The sequence below is a fragment of the Engystomops pustulosus genome, chromosome 7, assembly GCF_040894005.1.
Source record: "Engystomops pustulosus chromosome 7, aEngPut4.maternal, whole genome shotgun sequence".
In the NCBI taxonomy this organism is placed as follows: domain Eukaryota; kingdom Metazoa; phylum Chordata; class Amphibia; order Anura; family Leptodactylidae; genus Engystomops; species Engystomops pustulosus.
This window is the reverse complement of record NC_092417.1, coordinates 32,953,799-32,974,872: the sequence shown is the minus strand read 5'-3', so window position 1 is coordinate 32,974,872 and position 21,074 is coordinate 32,953,799. Positions and strand designations below refer to the sequence as shown.

At 45.0% G+C, this 21,074-nt stretch overlaps 1 protein-coding gene across 3 annotated transcripts in view; it reads right to left on the bottom strand.

Annotated features, from left to right (window-relative positions):
• The window catches only part of HECTD1 (HECT domain E3 ubiquitin protein ligase 1), a 43,633-nt gene that overhangs the window by 9,638 nt on the left and 12,921 nt on the right, over window positions 1–21,074 (bottom strand). Inside the window, exons 3-31 of one of the 3 annotated variants that reach the window (XM_072115393.1) lie at window positions 19,441–19,675; window positions 18,949–19,176; window positions 18,586–18,867; window positions 17,984–18,254; window positions 17,342–17,418; window positions 17,166–17,264; window positions 15,377–15,491; window positions 15,007–15,181; window positions 14,593–14,731; window positions 14,330–14,500; window positions 13,901–14,123; window positions 13,543–13,806; window positions 12,139–12,215; window positions 11,045–11,179; window positions 10,363–10,509; window positions 10,098–10,192; window positions 9,229–9,334; window positions 8,977–9,111; window positions 7,633–7,772; window positions 7,200–7,523; window positions 6,933–7,099; window positions 5,980–6,156; window positions 4,783–5,580; window positions 4,082–4,300; window positions 3,827–3,960; window positions 3,136–3,292; window positions 2,638–2,860; window positions 1,798–1,852; window positions 724–906 (exon numbers count right to left, since the gene is read on the bottom strand). In XM_072115393.1, coding sequence (XP_071971494.1) covers window positions 724–906; window positions 1,798–1,852; window positions 2,638–2,860; window positions 3,136–3,292; window positions 3,827–3,960; window positions 4,082–4,300; window positions 4,783–5,580; window positions 5,980–6,156; window positions 6,933–7,099; window positions 7,200–7,523; window positions 7,633–7,772; window positions 8,977–9,111; window positions 9,229–9,334; window positions 10,098–10,192; window positions 10,363–10,509; window positions 11,045–11,179; window positions 12,139–12,215; window positions 13,543–13,806; window positions 13,901–14,123; window positions 14,330–14,500; window positions 14,593–14,731; window positions 15,007–15,181; window positions 15,377–15,491; window positions 17,166–17,264; window positions 17,342–17,418; window positions 17,984–18,254; window positions 18,586–18,867; window positions 18,949–19,176; window positions 19,441–19,675 — 5,551 coding nt within the window. The remainder of the gene's footprint in view (window positions 1–723; window positions 907–1,797; window positions 1,853–2,637; window positions 2,861–3,135; window positions 3,293–3,826; window positions 3,961–4,081; window positions 4,301–4,782; window positions 5,581–5,979; window positions 6,157–6,932; window positions 7,100–7,199; window positions 7,524–7,632; window positions 7,773–8,976; window positions 9,112–9,228; window positions 9,335–10,097; window positions 10,193–10,362; window positions 10,510–11,044; window positions 11,180–12,138; window positions 12,216–13,542; window positions 13,807–13,900; window positions 14,124–14,329; window positions 14,501–14,592; window positions 14,732–15,006; window positions 15,182–15,376; window positions 15,492–17,165; window positions 17,265–17,341; window positions 17,419–17,983; window positions 18,255–18,585; window positions 18,868–18,948; window positions 19,177–19,440; window positions 19,676–21,074) is intronic. The other 2 variants (XM_072115394.1, XM_072115395.1) reach the window with 2 other exon arrangements.

Genomic DNA, 21,074 nt, shown 5'->3' with positions numbered 1-21,074 from the left:
ATATTATGGCACCGTGCATCTCTATGGAGAGGGGTGGAGGAGAGCATTGCGCACCCCTCCTCCTCTCCCATGCGCTCACGTGTGCCGCAGCACGGTGGGCAAATGTTCGTGTGCATGCAGCATTAGACTGAAACAATTGCAACGGGACTTCCATTCCCATAAAGGTTATTTAAATAATTATTATGACACATCCACAATCACATCTCAAGACCTCCATTCAACCAGCCATAGGAAGTGAGAACACGTGGAGCCACTCTCCATTAAGGACTATGTGAAAATAGTTAAAGGGATTGCCCAGTGACAACCAGTTAACCCCCCTGTTGTAAAAGAATGAAGTAACCCATCGCAAGGGCACACCACCACCCCATTCTCTGCCTAGGGGTCCGACTTCTGAGACCCTCACCTATCAGGAGATTATGTGAGCCGAGCGAGTGCATTGCCAAACCCATTCATTCGCCAATAGCCAAGATCTGCTCCTTTATCTCACACTGAATGGACAGAGCGGCAATGTACAAGCACAACTTATCTGTATCCCATTTGTAGGAGCGATAGGTGTTAGGATGGAAGTGAAGGAGAGGTTCTAAACTTGCTAACTTACCTTCACAGCACAACTTTTTTACAATTCAGAAAATTCTAGATCCGTTAACAAAGGCACAAAATACACCACGACTCACACACTACAAGCATAAACTAGATAGACAAGCCACCCCGGCCCCGCTTTACTTTGTAAGCAGCGATAAGCTGGGAGCAGTTGCGGTTCTTTCGGATGCTCTTGTTAGTTCCAGTCAGTTTCCAGCGCCGCAGGAAGCTAGGATCTGCGTTCCTCTGCAGGTAGGTGATCAGATCATTCTTTGGCAAAGCATCTGTACCCAGTGACTGCTCCACATGTTCCACGGACCAGCAGCCCTGAAGAAGGGAATGCGGTATTAAGGGAGATCTCAGCTCTGAAGATCACAGCTGGACAGATCTGCTCTACTACTGGAAACTGAATGGAAAGTCTCCTACCACTAAGCTACAAGAGACATTGTAAGTAATGCAGAAGAGAAGGAGCAGTAGGAGAGGCCTCAGATGGGTATAGCAGCATTACCGGGCCTGGTATTAACATGGGTTGCAGTTAGCGGCATCATTCACATTATGGTATAATGTGCTTAGTAGTCTCAATGCATTAATATACGTGCATGCTGATACAATCTAACGCCCCATGTACATTAACTGCCAACATATGTATATAAATTACATAATTTTGTCTATAGGGGCCTACGGAATACAGGAACTGGCATGTTGAATCTTACATGCCCAATCCTTTTGTTCTCAGCGGAGATCAGACACTACCAGAGCTTTCTGGTATTAGCTTTTTTTTTAGTTCTTCATATTCAAAACACATGCATGCTCAGCCAAGACAGCATGCATGTGTATAGAGAATCCGGGAGATGGCTATAAAAAGCGTACAGTCATTGGACCTGTAATGTGCACATATTAACAGAAGTTGTTTATTAAAGGGGCAGTCCATTCCAGCTTCTTGATATTGGATAGGTCATCAGTACCAGTTCAGTGCGGTTCCGATTCTTGTGACCCCCATTCTTCAGCTAGTAGTACAGATATATCACAGAGCAAAAAGAACAGCTCTTTTCTGTGTGTAGTGGAGGAGTTTTGTTACAGCAGCTCAGCACCCATGTAAATATATTGGGGGTCAACTGCATGAGATATTGATTCAGTTTGCTACGGTTTCTATTAATAAGCAAGAAGTGCAGTGTAAACGACAAGATCTGAACATATGATCTAAATGAGGACACTTACCATTCTGCCAGTCTCCTTCTGGTTATCAGACTCCTTCATCTCCCTGTACATAATTCTGTATCATGGAATAAAAGTGAAAAAACTCAAACACTTGCAGATTTGTTCATCGCCCCGACAATGAGCAAACAGATCCATACATTAAGCACATTGTTGTATATGCAGCTGAAAGTGGAAAGAGGAGAGGGAAAAAAAGCAATAGAACAGGAGTAGTAGGGTTTGTTAAGAAAAGTGTAAAGAGTCTTGGCTGGACAAAGTCTAGATAACAAGTTTATAAGTTCTTATCCATTTACAGGGAAGGGGATAACAAGGTGAATGGTGGGGATCCAACCGCTGGGACCCCCACAACCTGGAGAACGAGAATCCCTTTCCCACTAATGGATGGAACGGCAGGACGAGCACGTGTACTGCTGCACCGTTAATGGTTTATAGGAGCGGGCATAGCTAGCTGAACGCTGTGCTTGGCCAAAACAGGCCTGGAGCTGCAGGACAAACATGCATCCTACTGCTCTATTCAATCACATGGACATATGTAGCCATGCACAGCGCTCGGCCATCTCCGACCACTACTATAAACAATCAATCAAGAAGCAGAAGCATTCTCGATCTAGTGTTCCACCCATTAGCAAAAATGGGACCCACGTTTTCTGGATTGTGGGGGGCCCAGCGATCACCTATCCTGTGGATAAGGGGATTATAAAACTTGGGACAACCCCTTAATACACGAGTTTGCCAAAGCCTAAAGAATAGCATTACTTATCCTGAATTCTATGTAATCTAACAACCCGCCCCACTATAGTGCATTATCTGTAGCGCCCCCCAGCATAAGCAATGCCCTCTTACGTGTATGTAGGCTCCCATATCCGCCGCAGTTTGTCTGATTTGATGGCTCCGTTACATGACAGCTGCAGCAGTTTCTGTACATAGTAGAAGATGGTGGAGCGGAAATTACTGAGTGGTAGCTCTACTTCACGTCCATTCCCCAGGCCCGTCACCTTCAGAGTGAGCGCTAGTCTAGGAGGCGGAGCACACTCCACTTCCTCCAGGAGTTCGGAGTGAGGTGTACCTGCAATATGTAACCATTGAGAAAGATGGAAAATAGCAACAGACCCATTATTTAAGAGTCCGGTGTATTCATCAGTATAGTGCTCCCCCACCTCTCTGTGTCCGACAGGCTCATCAATAGGCCCATCCTCATAACTATATACCCCAAGTTACTCTCTAGCAAATCCTATGAGAATACATACCTTACTATATTACAATACATCTATACAAATTTCCCGCCCGCGTCTATATACCAGTATGACCCATACAGCCGACCTACCCCCACTTAAGACATACCTGGAGCCGGTATCTCCAAGTCTGTGGTCTGCTGAACGTTTGTTCTCCCGGGACGTGGATCGAACGCTGGTACCAGAGCGGAAAACTGGCGTTTTAGAACGTAGTCATCATCCCATGTTCTACGGCGCCCGCCTTTGGTCTCGTATTCTTCTTCCTCCTGAACACAAGTAAAAGGTGTTAAAATAAATAGCCCCATCTAAGGCGGTGTTCATACCAGTGCAAGCCCCAGGACATATGTTTATTTTGTCTGGTCGATGTAACCCTACCGGCTGCCTGACATGACCTAGAGCAGCAGCAGTGTGTTCTTCATCATCCGCATGCACTACCATTTCGGCGATCAGATGCTTAGACCTGTATTTACCCTTGGGAAGATTCTCTACATATGGGATTAGCTGTGTAGGTTAAACACTAAGGACAATTCTGCAATGTACAGCCTTCCAGTGTACACACTAACAAGCCTAAGGGTACATTCAGACGGCCATCTATGGGGACGTATATGCTGCCTCATATACGTCCCCATGGACGGCAATGGCAGTCCGGCGGCGGTACGGTGCAACACATTTGTGGTGCTGTACACGGGGAAAAGATAGAGCAGGCTCTTTCCCCATGTGTGCGGCCATGCGGCACTTTTCTCTATGGAGAGGCTGTGTAAGGGTGCCCTAAGCCACATCCGCTTCAAAGGAGAACCCACCATTACTTCTTCATACTCGTGTTCTTCCTGGTTATCATCTTCATTCTCATCATCCTCCTCATCTGGCTCAGGCAGGTCTTCATCATCATCCAGCTCGGCCAGAAGAGTGCTAGCCCGACAGCTATCCAAAAAGTCTACGGAGAACACAACATCCAATACATGACCAGTTTCTGAATAGCTATGCAGCAATCGCACACCCTACAAGGGCCTTAATGGCTTACCCTTCATTACAAAATATTCTGAACCCAATCTTACCATAAAGGGAATATTCCGCCTCCTGGCCGGTGTCACTTTCGCTGGATGTAGACGTCAGGCTTGTCGTTAGGGTATTGCTTAGGGACTGACCTACAGAGAGGCCGGTGGTGGCTGTGGCCACATTGCTGCTTGTAACACTGGAAGTAGACATTGTAACAGTCGATGTGGTTCCTGTTGTAGTCAAATTAGGGAAACTCTGTGCGCCCATAAGTGGGGAGGCTGGGGGAGAAAACAAAGAAATTTGTCACGATTATCTCCTTGTTTAATGGAGAGGTGGTCATACCTATTCATGTCACAATAACTGTACTGTTCTCCACATAGACAACTCTTTAAAGGGGACCTTTCACCTCACACATCTGGAGGTAAATATACCATAATGTAGGGGCTACTACACAGATTCAGGGGCACCTTAAAATTTTATTTCTAGCAATTACGGTTGCTAAGATATCAGTTCCTGCATCTGACCTAATCAATTCTCTCTACTGTCAGAGAGGAGGTGCTGCAGCAGGGTTCGTGTGTTATGCTAATCATCTCGAACACAGAGATAATAGTAATAACCGTTTGGTAAAGAGGGACACACTACTCATCCAAGTGCTGTGGCTGATACTAAAGACGGGTGATAAGGACAACACCTTTCACCTCATCTATGCCACCCATACAGCTAAATAGAAACATGTCCTAGTTCCATTTCAGATACTCACTGGCAGAGCTGACAGCGTTCCTTCCCAGAGTGTTGGTGTTGTTGTCACTGCTGCTCCGGCTAAGGTTCATGTTGTTGGTGGCGTTCGTCCGTGCGATGTTTGCTACTCTCCTGACGAAAGACTCTAGGCTGGACGTCTCACGTGAGGACAGGTTGGGCACACTGGCACTGGAACTCATTGGCGCTCCAGCAGCGAGCAGGGAACTGACGGACAGCCTGTTGCTAGCAGAGGACCCCAGGGGTCTGGGAACAGCAGCCTCTTTATTGCTTAGCTCCGACACAGAACTGACATCGGGGGAGCTGATGCTCACCATGCCCATTGATATAGCGGGTGCATCACCAGTCTTTCTATCGCCTTCACCCACCTGCTCTGCTCCCGGTGGGCAAGTAGAAGAGCCGGGGGCTGCTGGGTTAGAAGACAGCACAAGGATAGGATCATGGTGTAGATCAGAACCTGGTTCCTCTGCCCTTCTCTCCGTCTTGGCACAGGTCACGCTGGCATCACTGCTACTTGCCACACTGCAGACAGAGCTGCTGCTCCCTTTGCGACTGCAGGAACCAGTCAACCCCCCAGCAACTGTGCAAGTCGAAGAGGAATGGGAAGGGGCTTTGTCAGGACAGTTGTTTTTCACCAAGCTGCTCCAGGACGGTGGCGTGCCTGCAACAGTGGATGAGACAGGTTTGGATGACGCCGCAGATTCTGGGTCATACCCTGGGGCCAGCTTCAGGTCAAATTTTCCTTCCGCGCCCATGCGGTAAGAATTAGAGCCACCGGCATCCCATATGACATCAATCCAGCCTGGAAAGGGATAGTAGCGTGTAAGACGGAAGAGCAGACAGCAAAAAAAGTTTTGATTGGAATTGGGCAGAGAAAAAAAAAAAAAAAAGCCAAAGCAAGCCTCTCCGAAACCAAAGGATGGCACGGGGGAAAAAAAAAAAGCAGAACAGTATTTCTGATATCAAACAATGATTGCACTTGTAGTGCCACACCGAAGATCAAACAAGAAGGATTAAAGAATATCTTAAAGACAAAGCAAAAATCTTAGCCATTAAGAAACCGAAGCATGAGAAGGGGAGAAGGTGAACACCGAGATGTTGGGCCAATCCATCCCAGATGTACAAGTAGCACTAAACATTTATAGTCAGCAGCGCCACACTCTTATACCAAACCAATGAAGAGCCTATGAGGTATACGCACCATTATGCAGGTCTCCCGTGACTGTGCCTTCTCCCTGAGCACTGCCGTCCTGGTCCCTCCACTTCCAATCAATGCCTCGGATGACTCTTGCTCCAGGGACCATATACTTAAGAACTTGGGAGCGCACCAGTCGTCTCTGGCGTCTTAGGTTAGCTTCCGCTTCTTTGGCTGCTTTACCTAGGCAGGACAGAGATGGAAAGTGTCATCCAAACCGCACAACAAGCTATAACCTGGCAAAGAGCAATAGAACCTCATTCAAGGAGATTTTCCATCAAGACATATGACATATGCTGTGGATGTAGATGATGACGTGCTGACTCCCTTGCTGCAGCAGGGCCGAAAGGAGAGAGTACTGCGCATGTGCAGCTACTCTATTCAATTCTACGGGGGTGTATAGTTTGGGCTATTTTGTTGCTTTTATAGAGTTGAACAGGGAGTGTCACACTCTCTCCGCTCAGTAGGTCCCAGTGGTAATCTTGTTATATTTGTTATCCAGGGCCTCCTAAAATTATACTAATGAGTACGAAGGGCTCCTGGGGGTGTTACCATAGCACCACCGTGCTCTGTCGTCACAGGCTGTTACACGGTCTCCAAATAGCGCTACTCCCCCACAGAGTGCTGCCATGAGATTACAGAAAGAAGAGGGATAATGGGGAGGGGTGAGATAGTAACAGCCTGTGAAGCTACAGCACAGACAGGCTCAGCTAGTGCTCCACAGGAGACCTTCAGGCTTATTAGCAAAATTTAAAAGTTGATGTTTGAAAGGAGGAGGAGGCCAAAGGATAACATACAGATTACCAGTGTCACTGTGCCTGGATATATGAGTAAGTAGCCCTGGTTTAAAAACAAAAAAAAAAAAAAAAAAAAAAAAAACACCACACCCCATTATACATAGTGATACAAATGTACAAACGTTAAAGGCAGTTATCATCCAAAATTATTTGTCAACGCACCTAACTGGTCTTCACATACTCCAGTAACATTGCCATATAACTCAAAGCCAGAGAGGGATAAGTAATGGGTCTGTCCGCTAGCATTCTTCCCAGTCTGCTTGATCCGGATGTGGCGCCAGCCTTGCTTCTCCTCTCGCTGTGGGTCCAATGGCCACGTGGCAGTGGAACTTAAAAGGAAGCAAACACAAAAGTAATTTACAAAAAATGCTCAAAATACATCATTTATGTCCGACAAATAAAAGACCATTTATAAATAAATAGAGGTACCCAGGCTCGTTCAGGCTGCAGTCATCCACATGTGCGTATAAGGTAGTCCAGTTCTGGCCATCCTTTGACACTTGGAAGACCCAGTTCCGGAGTGCAGAGCGACCATAACCCCGGGCGTGGCGCAGAGTGTAGGCAGATGGTACAATCCACAGCCCAAGATCAATGGCAAACCACGCGCTCTTGTCATCATTAGTGTGGCAGTTTAGAGCAGAGCTATCCCGACTCAAGATGTCTTCAAGACGTCCATATGGCAGGTTCCGGCCTTCAGACGATGTTACTACTACTAAGCCGTACGCGGCTGGATTCACCCATTCGTATGCTGTCCTGTAAAGGTATCAAACAGTCATTTGTCATAGAAACCATATTCTTCCATTTTGTTGCAAAACCAATTGGGAAATCGTCAAGAACCAAGAAGAAGAACTCAGGAACTTACTTTGCATTTGTTCCAATCCAATACATGATCCCATTGTCGTCAAAGTCATGCTGGTGTCGGAATATACAACTCTGCCCTTCACGCAGCTTGCGCACGAACACAAAGGATGAGCGATCAAAGTCATACCATTGTTTAGCCACCTGCAAAAGGGCACAAATAACCGATTAGGACTCTATTCAATGTAGTATTTTATAAATTGATTCTTAGCCCTGGTGAGAAAGAGAAAGAACATTATAAACTAATGACTGAAACTACATGTTCACCAATATAGAGGAGTGACCGCTTTTTGCGTCCAGTAGGTCATCAACTGAATGACAATCGAGAAAGCCTGCCCGAGAGGCAAACTGTGGCAGGAAAGGGTCCTGCAGCTTGTAGCCATTGTAGCATAAGCAGTCGGCTCATACATGGGGTTGTTGAATTCTCAACTGTGGGTATAAACCCTTATAAAAGTAATGGGGACGAGTGCAAGCCGTCTAAATTGTGAGCTGCAGGTGTCTAGGGTGACGATGCCATTTCCATCTCATATATCAGCACAGATCCCCCCCCCCCTCCAAAGTACTGAAAAGGTGCCAAACTAAAACCTGCATCTCCTGCTCTCACCTTAAACCTTCTGTCCCCATACACTTCTAGAATTGGCTGTATTTTCATGTTCTCTTGCTCACAGTCTGTCTAGGTAGACCACATTCACATGGATACATGCTCGCCCAACCATGCTAGAGCTGGCATTGTCTTCCCCTTGTACGGTACGGTGCCAAAACATGCGTGGTTCCACACCACCGTGTCACAATATATACGTCCCCATGTGTGCAATGCGAATGGGACCGTGGATCAAGACGGAATTAATTAAGTACAGGCAGTCCCTGGGTTAAAGTACAAGATAGGTTCCATAGGTTTGTTCTTAAGTTGAAATTTGTATGCAAGTCGAAACTGATTGTCAGTGGGGCAAAAAAAAATGTTGTCTAAAGCTACAATGATAAAATATACAGAGTTCCAATATTTTTTTCTGTAATGGGAAGAAGGATTATCAATAAAGCTTCATTACAGACACCTTACAGCTGATCATTGCAGTCTGGGACTATAGTAACATCCAGAGAGCTTCACCAGAGGTCACAGGGGGCAGAGGGGTCCGTTTGTAACTAGGGCTCATCTGTAAGTCAGGTGTCCTTAAGTAGGGGACCACTTGTATTTCAGAATCAACGTCCGTTTAGGAAGAGGGTGAAAAGAGACATGAGGAAAGTAGCATTTTTGTTTCCCATAATTATTTGTACTTTAAATTTATGCAAATTGTGTTACAAAGTCAGTGACCGTTTCAGGAGTGTATCAGTTGTTAAATTGTTCACCAACCATTTTTAGCAAGTATTGCTCTAGGGATTCCACAGTGGCCAGTGGCTCCATCTTCAGCATGCGACCAGTGCGGTCAATAAGAGAGGTCTCTCCAGGGGCACGCTCCAGCCTAAACCGAAGCCTCCGAGTCAGGATCTAAAAAAGAGAAAAGCAACAAGGAAAGCTTTTCATAGGAGGGAAAGAAAGTGTTGCTCACGAAAAAGCTTAATCATTTTGGAGTTTAGGGTACGGTGTGCTGTAACTATCATTTACCTGTAGGTTGTAATTGGATCCTGGTGTATCATACAGATGTAGGGGCAGGCGTTCTATAGACTCGAGCACTGCTATCAATTTTCTTACTAGTGCAATTGCCGGTTGACTAAGGAAATAAAAAAAAATGTACAAGTTTAAAAAACTAAAATAAATGAACATGTGCATACTATATATATATCATTTAGAGAATATGTATGAACAAAGAGCTGCATATACAAACCAATAGGCTGTGATCAAGCAGCTTTAAGGACAAAGGCATACATTCCCATTAAAGGGGAGACAAGGACATTAATTCTTTACACATAGCGGTTATACCAAAAGCAATCAAAAAGGGACTGAAAGACCCTGGAAGTCCTTAATGTAGAGGACACACTAGTACTCGGATCAATTTGCAATTCATTCACTTCTATGGAGATAGCCAACCTGGGAGGTCCGCATGTACAGCAGTGCCCCATTTCATAGGGAATATTTGATTGTCGGACCCCCACTTTCATGAGACCCCAGGAGATAATCCCCCCATTTACCGTTTCCGTTCTGCAGAAAGACCACAAGGATAAAAGAACAGTAAACCAAGCAGAGTTACATGCTGGTGTGTGCCCACTTTGGCAGGCTACCCTCTTTCAGCTCCTTATACCCCTGTTTTTACAAAATAGCCTTTAAAATTATGCAAATTAATCTGAGCGGCTCCAGGGTCAAATCACAGCAATGAAGCCTGGAGCCCCTCAGGCTCACATATGCATAATTTTTAAAGCCTTTTTTTGTTTATAGATTTAAAAAAATATGGGGGGGGGGGGGCATGCAAGTGTGCTTGGTTTACAATATTTCATCCTGGTGGTAAATTTCCTCCAAGATTTCTTAATATATTTTACCTTTCATCGTCCTCATTTTCACTAAACGCGGTTTTGAAGACATTCAATCTTTCTACCAGCTGTCCACAGTCCTGTTTCAAGTCAAAATCTTCACTCTAGAAAAGGAAGTTGATTAATGAAATAACATTGAAGTGGATACTATTCCTGATTACAGAGGAGATTGCACTGCATCCCAAATTACACGTGCAGAAAGCAGATATTTACCCGCCATGACAACATGTACCCAATGTGCAACCAACCACAAAGTAAATCCAGAACCACTTACGTTATTGAGCACAGTGAGCAGCGCCTGCACCAAACCACTGCTGCACATTTCATAAGGAGAGATGGTGGTTTCATCTTTCAGCAGCACTATTAGGTTTTCCAGGGCAGTCTTCATTAGATCTCTCCATGTATTCTCACCTTCAATACACTGGTAAAAACAACCACCCAAAAATTTATATATATATATATATATATATATATACTCATCATCTGTATGTAATGGCACAAAGATTTGTGCATGTGCATTGAAAGTGTCTGCAGCAAGCAAATGCAAATTGTGGATTTTCCTCTGGTAAATTTGCAATAAAAATCCACACACCAATCATAATAAGCATATGTAATCTTTAAAGGGTTGTCCCACAAGATAGGTGATGAGCGTTTAATAGGAGGACTTTAAGTTCCTAAGTTCTCCATGCATTAGCACATGCTCAACCAATTCAATATGATGAGAGAACGGAGCATTGGTTAAACATGGGTTTTCAAATGGGGGCTTAAAAAGGACCCAAAATCTTCCATTTGTTTTTGTGATCCAAGTACCCAGACACATAACCCATACTCTATACCACTAACAACCAAAAACCCAGAGACAGCATGTGACGTAAAGGAAGAATTGTCTTAACTGCAATATTGTCAAGAACAGTCCCCAAAACTCAAGTTTTATATTGCAGTAAGTTAGTACAGACCTGTCTATTTGTGTGAAGTTCCCATGAAGACTCCAGCTGTGTGGCGATATTTCTCAGGGTGACCACCACACCCCGGGGCATGCTTTCCACCGCTTTGAAGTGATCATCGTACAGGTCTCGTGCCATTGTGCGTACCTGGGAGGAGAATCAGTAGTGGTCAGTATCTAGTGCTCCATTCTGACATATACAGGCGGTCCCCGGGTTACGTACAAGATAGGGTCCGGAGGTTTGTTCTTAAGTTGAATTTGTATGCAAGTCGAAACTGTATATTTTATAATTGTAGATCCAGACAAAAAAAAAAAATTTGGGGCCCAATGACAATTGGATTTTAAAGGAAACCTACCACTGCTCGCACGGTGATCGTTGGTTTAGATAAAAAAATGTTTTACTTACCTATGTAAATATCCCTCCGGTGCTACCCCTACGTCATCTTCGGAAGGGAGATGCCTTCCGATCTTTAATTATTCCAGCCTCCTTCATTGTAGCCGTCCTCCCTCGGGTGCCGAGAGCCATGACGTCACCAAGCTCTCGGCACCTATCGCGCATGCGCAGATACTAGCTCTCACACAGCCGGACAGCGATAGGTGACGAGAGCTTGGTGACGTCACGGCTCTCGGCACCCGAGGGAGGACGGCTACAATGAAGGAGGCTGGAATAATTAAAGATCGGAAGGCATCTCCCTTCCGAAGATGACGTAGGGGTAGCACCGGAGGGATATTTTCATAGGCAAGTAAAAAATTTTTTTATCTAAACTAACGATCGCCGTGCCGAACTAAAGTATGTGCCGGCATCAGTATTAAATAGCCTACCAGGTGGTCTGCTCGCATGATTTTATCATGCCAGCAGTGGTAGGTTTCCTTTAAACATTTTTTTGCTGTAATGGGACCAAGGATTATCAGTAAAGCTTCATTACAGACACCTTACAGCTGATTATTGCAATCTGGGACTAAAGTAAAGCATTCAGAAAGCTTCACCAGAGGTCAAAGGGGTCTGTAACTATGGGTTGTCTGTAAGTCGGGTGTCCTTAAGTAGGGGACTGCCTGTACAGAGAGATAAGGACACACACACACACACACACACACACACACACACACCTTCTGCTTGGTTTTCTCCAACTTAGACTTCAGCTTTCTGCCCCTCTTTCCCGTCCAGCCCGTAACAAACTCTGAACCTGAAACAAAGGATATGAGAAGTACATTCTAGAATGGCAACAATTCATAGAAAGACAAAATTAAGAGTTTTGACTTTTAATCTTTTGCAAGATTTACTTTAAGCTTCATATGCCAACACTACCTTAATGCTATCCTGGTTACCTAGAAGGCAATGGTCTCCAAAGACCATTGGAGAACTTCTTTTTGGTTCACTAATTTCTGTCAGCCTGGTCCTGAGCCTTAACCCTCTCTATACGGATTTGCTCTAAAACAGGCCACGCTAGTAACAAGCTCGCTTCAAACCACCAGCTACATAGGTACAACACTAACTACCGCCCTCCCCCCAGAAACAAAGTCCTGCGCTTCCGCGCCAGTCTTCTTGCTTCTCTAACTTCGTGCCAGGCGCAGTCATTGTTTTTCTTCCAGGCGGCGCCTAGTATGACGTCAGCAGCGGCGCGTCATACTAGGCGCCGTCTGCGGGAGAGCAATGGCGGCGTCCGGCACGAAGTTAGAGAAGCAAGAAGACTGGCGCGCGGACATCGGGGGAGCAGCGCTGCACGTTGGGGGCCACCGGAGGGTGAGTATACAAGTTTGTTGTTTTTTTTTTTTTTTTTTTAACGCTGGGCAGGGCTGTATACTAGTGGGGGGCAGGGTCTGTGCAGGGCTGTATACTAGTGGGGGGCAGGGTCTGTGCAGGGCTGTATACTAGTGGGGGCAGGGTCTGTGACCAATGCATTTCTCTACCTCGGCTTATACTCGAGTCAATAGGTTTTCCCAGTTTTTGATGGTAAAATTAGGGGTCTCTGCTTATACTCGAGTATATACGGTAAGTAAAAAAATTTTGAACAAAGAAAGCCCAACAACAGTGGAGAGACCCACAGAGCAGTCCAAGATTCTTCCTTCACTAGAAATACTCGTCTCTTTCTACCGTGCCCCGAGGTGGACCCTCTTCTATGCTCTGCTGTGGGTCCCGACACCAGAACATGCTAACAGCATGAGGGCCAAAGAAGAGTCTGGTGCAAGAAAGCAAGCCTATCATCCAGGACACTTGGTGCAATGAATACATTTTGCTGTTCCTGACAACCACCTTATTTTTTTGTTACAGAAGGATGTGATGTAGTCTGTGAATGAACTACTGATGAGTTTTTCTGCCCCGTGGAGAATTTTAGTAAATTCCAGAGATGGAGGTTTCAACTTTGTGGTGGTTATAATCAACTGCTCGAATGATGTGGACATCCTAGTCATTCATAAATGGTTACCAGAACGGCCCAATACTTGGCTTCTCCATATACATGCTACCCAATATATTCAAGTTGTAAGCACTAAAAGCTAACATTTTGCACTTACCTAATGAGGTCTCAGCAGTGAAAGAGTGCTTGGTTCCCCTGTTGGACTCAAACACAAAGCCAGGCAGGTCTTCCTTCAGTATGGTTGCTTGTTGTCCATCAGAATTGTGGATGGCAATTTCTCCTTCTTTCAAGCAAGTCAGGGACCAGTTGCCCACAGTCAGCTTCCCTGGTCCGGGAGCAGATAATATAGGCTGACTAGCAGTGGAGGGCTTCACCTGGCCACGAGCTCGCTGTAGCTTCTCCAAGAACTCGCTTCTGCTTTCTGTACATAGAGGTGAAAGAAAAAGAATCACATTAATTTGCAACATAACCAGAACAAACAAATATTGTGCAAGGGGGGAAGGATCTGCATGTACCTGAGCTGTCAGAGCCTCCTTCTGGACTCCCACTTGAATACATGGTTGCAAGTTTTCCATCTAAAATAAAGCGAAACCATCCATTGCTGCCATTGGACAGTTCTAGTGCTGCGGCATCGCTCCAGATATACAGACAGTCTCGTCCTCTGATCACGGACCAGTCCCTCCAGTGGTAGGGCCTGCCCTGCTGTAATTCTTTGGCATCTTCCTGCGGTTCATCCTCCTAGAGAAAATGGAAGTAAAATAATTTAGAAAAATAGTTTGAGAAATAATTCCATCACATGGCCCTCTCCACTCCCTGCATCTAAAAAAGTTGTTTCATTAGGATTAGGTATACACACGTTGATTAGGGAAACCGAGATCCTGTTCCCCCATCAACCACTAGACCATCAAGCAGACAAAGCATCAAGCAGACAAAATCCCACTTACCTTCTCAGGCTTTGGATCTTCCTCATTCTCATCATCAGAGGTAGGTCCGGCTAAAGTTGACACTTTACTTATAACGCCCAGTCTTGCTAGCTGGTCTAGAAAGAGATCGTCTCCTTTATCTACCAGATCTCGGATAATCTGCAATGCTAGAAGGTGACCATCGTCATCATCCTGCAAAAGAGAGAAAATACATATATATTTATCATGTAGAAGACACACACACCAGAATCTGCCCCCCCCAAAAAAATAAACCAAGTACCCACCTCCTGATCTAATACAGTAGCAGTAATCTCCACAAGAACGGTGGGTAGATTGTGCCCAGCATCCGAATCACAAACTTCTTTCAGCAACGCCTCAGAGCAGAAATGGATCATCTTTCGGATAAGAGCCAAGCTGGCTTTCCTGTATAAAAAAAAAACAAAAAAAAAAAAACAAAAAAACACACACATTACTTACCGAAATAAGATAGCACAATGCATGTTAGGATATCCTAACTTCAAAATCAAAAATTTAATTGACTGTTGAGCCCTTTGTTTCTGCTCCCTTCAGAGCACAGAGCAAGTGATGCAAGGATCCATAGCCATCTATGACTTTGTATAGCACCAGCTCTGCCTTTACCACATATAAAACTGGATGAAGGAAGGATAAGATAGAGACTAGCTATAGCTTATATATACCTGATAGAAGGGAGCATAGTCTGCTGGAAAGTTTGAGCAAAAACAGGCAGAAGCCTCTTCAAGTAAATTGGAGCCATTTCTGGGTCCCCTTTTGGCTCATTGCACTCTTCCTCATCCCGATTAGAGTCTTTTTTCTTCTTTTCATCACCTTTGTTGACAGGACACATCCAGTCCCCTGAAAAATAGAAGAAAGGAATTGGGTAAACTTTTCTAACAAAAGTCAAGTTCAGATTTTGCAGTTAATCTGGGTATAAAATAAATAAGCATTTTGTTACGAGTAGATTTTGCCTTTCACCCCTTCCACTGGGAATTCCCTTCAAAACCACTATACAAAACTATATGGCACACACAACGAAAAAGAACTGCAGACCTGGAGATTGCAAGATGGCCACCACCTCGCTGTGGCCCCGCTCCCGTGCCTTGTCCAGCGGAGTCTTTCCATCCTCATCACGCAGGTCTGGATTGGCTCCATGACGTAACAGAGTCTAAGAGGTCACCAGAAAGGTATGGGATTATGCATTCAAACTATTTGAAAGTGGTAGCAACAATAGGATACAAGGAACCGCCACATAAAACATCTTGGTTATATAGTGATACTAGGAGTGCGAAGGTTAAATCACATCTATGACCGTATTCTTTCCCGGAAAATTTGGCCACCACATGCTCCGGGATTCATGGAAAGACTCAGTTTGTGCTTTTACAAATTATCCACAGTATAGGGGATAAGTGTCCGGAAGACCAGTGATTATTAGACCGGCACTAAATGGGCCCCAAATTAATTTAATGTGTGAGCCCATCCTTGACCAAATCTACATTTTTTTTTTTTTTTTTTTTTTTTTTTTTAGAGCCGTTGAACGTGGATTTTCAAATAGAAAAGAACAATAAAAATGGGCTCAGAAGGCCCTTTAGCGCACCTTTTGTATGAGACACTTAAAGAGGTGGTCAACTCAAAAAAACCGAAAGGAGCCACAGAGGTCATAAGAACGGATTGTATACTATCATAAAATGTTCCCCCTGTCAATGTATATCAGCCATCTCCATCATAACCAAAAAGCAGTATGGCACATGTTTGACTGGCTGCTCTGTTCATTCAGGATACGACAAATCCTCATTCTCAACCCATGAGTGGGAAATATTTCTACCTATTCTGTCCCCTCAGATCAGCAAGTTAAATTTGCTGTGGATCAGGAATACTTGATTTTTCGCTTTAGTGGCTAGACAACCACCTTTCAGGCCCTGTTCTTGTGGAGTCTCAGAAATAATAAAAAAAATTATCCTACTGACAGCAGGCACTTTTGAACAGTTTTTTTTTTTTTTTTTTTTTTTAAATATAGTGAAAAGGGACACTCAGTGGGCCATAGTGACTCACAAGGTCCTGCATATCTCTTAAAGAGGACCTATCACCTTTAAAAACGGCACTAGGAGCGGCTTACTAAAGTAAGCGGCTCCTAGAGCTACAACAGACGCAGCAGTGTTACACTGCTAGCGTTATAGGAAACCTCCCATAACGCTAGCAGACACGGTCTCGTTGTACAATAGAAAACACCAGACCGGGCTAAAAGCAGAAAGGGGTATTCATGAGGGGGCGGTCCAAGATGCTGCCTCTTCCCTAGACCACTCCATCGGCTTACTGAGGAGCGCCATGCAGCAGTCACCGCCCCTAGCCCCGCCCCCTCATGAATACGCCAGACCGCTTACAGCGTGGTCCCGCGTTTCTACAGTACAGTGCGGCAGTGTCTGCTAGCGTTATGGGAGGTTTCTGATAACACTAGCAGTGTAACACTGCTGGGTCTGTTGTAGCACTAGGAGCTCCTTACTTTAGCAAGCAGTTCCTAGTGCTGTTTTTACAGGTGACAGGTCCTCTAAGTGATTTCATGATAAAACAAAAAAGCTGCTTAAAACATTTGATCTACTATTCAGACTCTTCTTCATGGATTTGCTAGGGACCTCCCCAGCCAATACTGTGACAACTGCAATGGGAGATCACAATGTCAGGAGAGAGGTCACACTTGTATTATGCGGCTTTAATCTGCCCATTGAAAATTCTGACCACCCTGGAAAGCTCTCCCTAAAGCCGTGTCAAATCCAATGACCCAATTCCCTGTGATGGGTTCAGTCCAGAGCTCAAATGAACCGTTTTCACTTTCTTGACTTCCTACCTTCGCCACCTGAGGACGCCCGAAGCAAGCAGCATAATGTAAGGAAGATGACCTCTGACCTCTGTTAACATCTGCCCCTCTTTCACATAAGAATTCCACCTGAAAGAAAAGGCTGCCTCGTCATATACACAGCTCACCGCTATCCAATATGGAGCAAAATCAAGTGAAGACATTACCATCTCCTGAGTGCCAAAAGCAGAGGCCCAGTTCAGGAGGGTCTGTCCAACGTCATCCATGAAATTCACCTCAAAAGCTGAACAAAGGCAAAAAAAAAAAAAAAATTTTAAATACACAAAAAATAAAAAGGAATATATCGCTCACAATGGCTACTTTTATTCTAATGTATTGTAAACTAGAGCCGCGCAGGAATATATGATCCACGTCTCAACATATAACATTAAATGTCAACCAGTGCTGAGTATTATAGCCGAACGGGGTGTTCACCAAATATTATATAAATCTATTGTCCAAATCCATAATGATAAACCATCAAAGATCCAGGCACCGTGAATGTGCTCATCTTTTGTTATCCATGGTCTCCTTCCTTCTGAAATAGACTTTTAAAATTATGCTAATGAGTCTGAAGGGCTACAGGGGGAGTGATCAGTGCCCCTCTGTGCTGTAGCTGTACAGGCAATACGCGGCATCTGATCCCCATAGCCGACCATTGCGAAGAGAAACTGCTTCTCTCAACAATATGTTCCCACTCAGTTTGATGCTCACTTGCTTTTGGCTGTACCTGAAAAACTAAATGTGTGAAACCACCCTGGGGCAGATCCCCATAGATGACCCATGTTGTTCAGCTGTGACCGTCTTACCTCCTGTGTCGATGGCATCTATAAGCGCGTCCGTGTCCTTGCTACGGATGCAATCGATAAGCTGGCGGTGAGAGCGCTCTCCGGAGCTGTCTAGTCGCCTCAGCCCTGGGATGCGGCCGGTGGAGCCGGCGCTGGATTTAGGCAAAGCCTTTCGGCCTTCAAAGAGCAGCACCAGCAGCAGGTCTACGAGTCGCATGGTGTCCAGGACACATCTTTCGTCACCCAGTAACGCGCTCTCCATTGAATCTAGTAACTCAGCCCGGAGCAAGTCCTATTGAGGAAATAACACTTTTTTTAAATTAATCTTAAAAATTAAGGGGGCTTATGTACAAACAAATAAAAAATAAGGGATCCCAAATAATGACTATCCACCTCTACCAATTAGTGGTCTGTGTGACCCCATTTGTATCCGCTAAAAGTACTAAGTGATCACAGCGATTCCTTGACCAATCAAAACATCGTTCCCAGACAGGTATGATGGTCACCCAATAGGGACCACAACGCAGGAACAGAAGAAGTAGTATGATTCTTTTGTTTCCTTACACCTACCAAGAGCCGAAAAACCCTGATAACTAATACAAGGCTTCACCAATAGAACGTACGTGTGTAACAACAGGTGACCCCCGGCACAGTGTGGACAGCAGGCTGACGATGGTGGAGACCTGATTGCTGATTTTAGAGTCTCCGGAGGTTGAAGGACCACCACTAGTCCCACGTCCAGATTTGCAGGCAGAAGATGGTCCAGACGCGGTTCCCCCAGCTGCTGCCATACGAGATAACAGCTCTTCAGTGAGTCCGTGCTGTGCCAATGGTGCTGGATCCACACCTCGGCGTGTAAACCTATCGGCCAGGGAGGCGAAGCAGCGCAATGCGCCGTCCGACACCTACAGGGTTCATATATAAAGACAGATGTCAATAACATTTTCTGATCATAAAAGCCACCCCTGACTTCACGCTACACTCACCTGATGATCCTCGTGCTTGAGAAGACTGGAGAGAGACTCCACGCAGGTCTCTAGAGAAGCGTCTTGAGGCTCCATTTTCCCACACAGCCGGGACACCACCGCCATAGCAGAGTGCAGGGTGTCCTTGTGAACTAAATGGCCGCTGTCCCTGATGAAAGTTAGGACACAATTCAGACCCCCAGCTTCAAATACTGCTCCTGATTCCCGGGTACAGATCAATTCCAACACCTGGAGAGAAAACATGAATACGGAATAAATGTACGTGCCAAGAACTTCCTTATAATGTGGTGGAGCGCTTTATAGGAACTTTACCGAAAAGGGCAAACCATACAAGTAGAAAGCAGGACATGACCAATGGGTCAATAGATATCTACAACTGATGGCCTACGATGTGGAAGGGGTGCTCACCGCAGGACTATAACGGCTTCAGGAAGGACTGATCCTCTATTCTAAGTATAGGTGATCAATTTTTAAGATCTCATTGCTTCTCACCTTCACGCATTGTTCGGCTAGATCCCGACTTGTCCGATTGTTCAGCTCGACCACCACCAGCCGGTTGCAAAGTGCTTTAATGGCTCCTTCCACCCCCACAATGCGCCGGGTACATTCAGCGGACACGTCCAGGTAATACGTGATGGCGCGGGCGGTGACCTCCAGCACATTGTCAGGGGCGCTCTCATCCAGAAAGATTTTGCATAAAGCTGGCAGGAACGTGCGAGGGGGACACCTAAACAACATAACGATAAACCATGGTACTTATACAAATGGATATTGTGAGCGATTTATCAATAACAGAACAAGTCAAAAAATAGAGGTTACATTTTTTTGACAATGCTGAGGCATTTGATATCTCTGGGGTGGAGTTTTTAGGATGCACTGCAGGATTAGATACGTCTGGGGTAGGGGTTTTGTGCCGCTTTGTGGTATTGTATACATGCGGTCCCCTACTTAAGAACACCTGACTTACAGACGACCCTTCGTAATTTACCGTACTTTAGCCCTGGGCTACAATGGTCACCTATAACAGCTATCACAGGTGTCTGTAATTAAGCTTTATTGTTAATCCTGCTTCTTGTGACAAAACATTTTTAAAATGTAATCGTCACAGAGACCAAAAATATTTTATATAGTTCTAACTTGCATACAAATTCACCTTAAGAACAAACATACAGAACCTATCTTGTACGTAACCCCAGGACTGCCTCTATGTGGGGGGGGGGGGGGTTTGTGCAAAACTGCGGTAGCCACTGCTTGTGGGGGTTCAGTACTTGCAGGGCACTTATAGGGCTCCATTAACACCGGAGTTCTGCCATTTGGCATTTCTGGGTAGGTATTTTGTGTTGAACTGTAATATTAGGAGTTTCTGCATGGAGTATATCCAAACCTTAAAAAAAACTAAAAATTTCTACAAATGCAAATCTTTAAATCCCCATCTTCTATTTTGGTCCCTGCTCCTGATACATCATTTCCATGTGACGTTCTTGGGCTTAGCTGGAGCAATGACTGTGCAAGAGTGGAGGAAAAAAGGTGATAAACCTGTGACTGACCCCGAGAAATGTGTCAGAGATAACAGCCACGTGCTGAGAAAATGTACAAGTCGTGAAAGAGCACGTGATACTGCTCCCCCCCCCCCCAAATACGGCTCTGTTCACATCTGCCTCGTAACATTAGACATGGACTCCCCCATAAGATTTATTGTGCAAGGTCTATTGGACACAAAACTAATTTTATTTCAGATGTGAACAAAGTCCAACCTTGTAATAAAGTTGTATCCGCAGCTTAAAAAAAATAAAAATAAAAAAAAAAATCAATGAACAAAAGGATCTCGCACACATCTCGGTTAACCCTTGCCTGGCTACACATTCCAGTTTGCAGTAATCCAGACTTCATTCCTGAAAAGATTATCCTCGGTTTTCCATCTGTAGCTTACACAACCGCAGCCGTGCAGGGACTATGGCCACATTATGGATCCCCCTTCATGTAGGCGAAATGTCCATCTATATCATAGGTTATATCCAAATAAGGCTGGGACATGCCATTATTAGGAGGGAAGGGGGCTTAAATCATGGGCCCCACAGAATAAAGGGGGACACATGAATGATGCCAAAGTGCAGACTCTTACATAG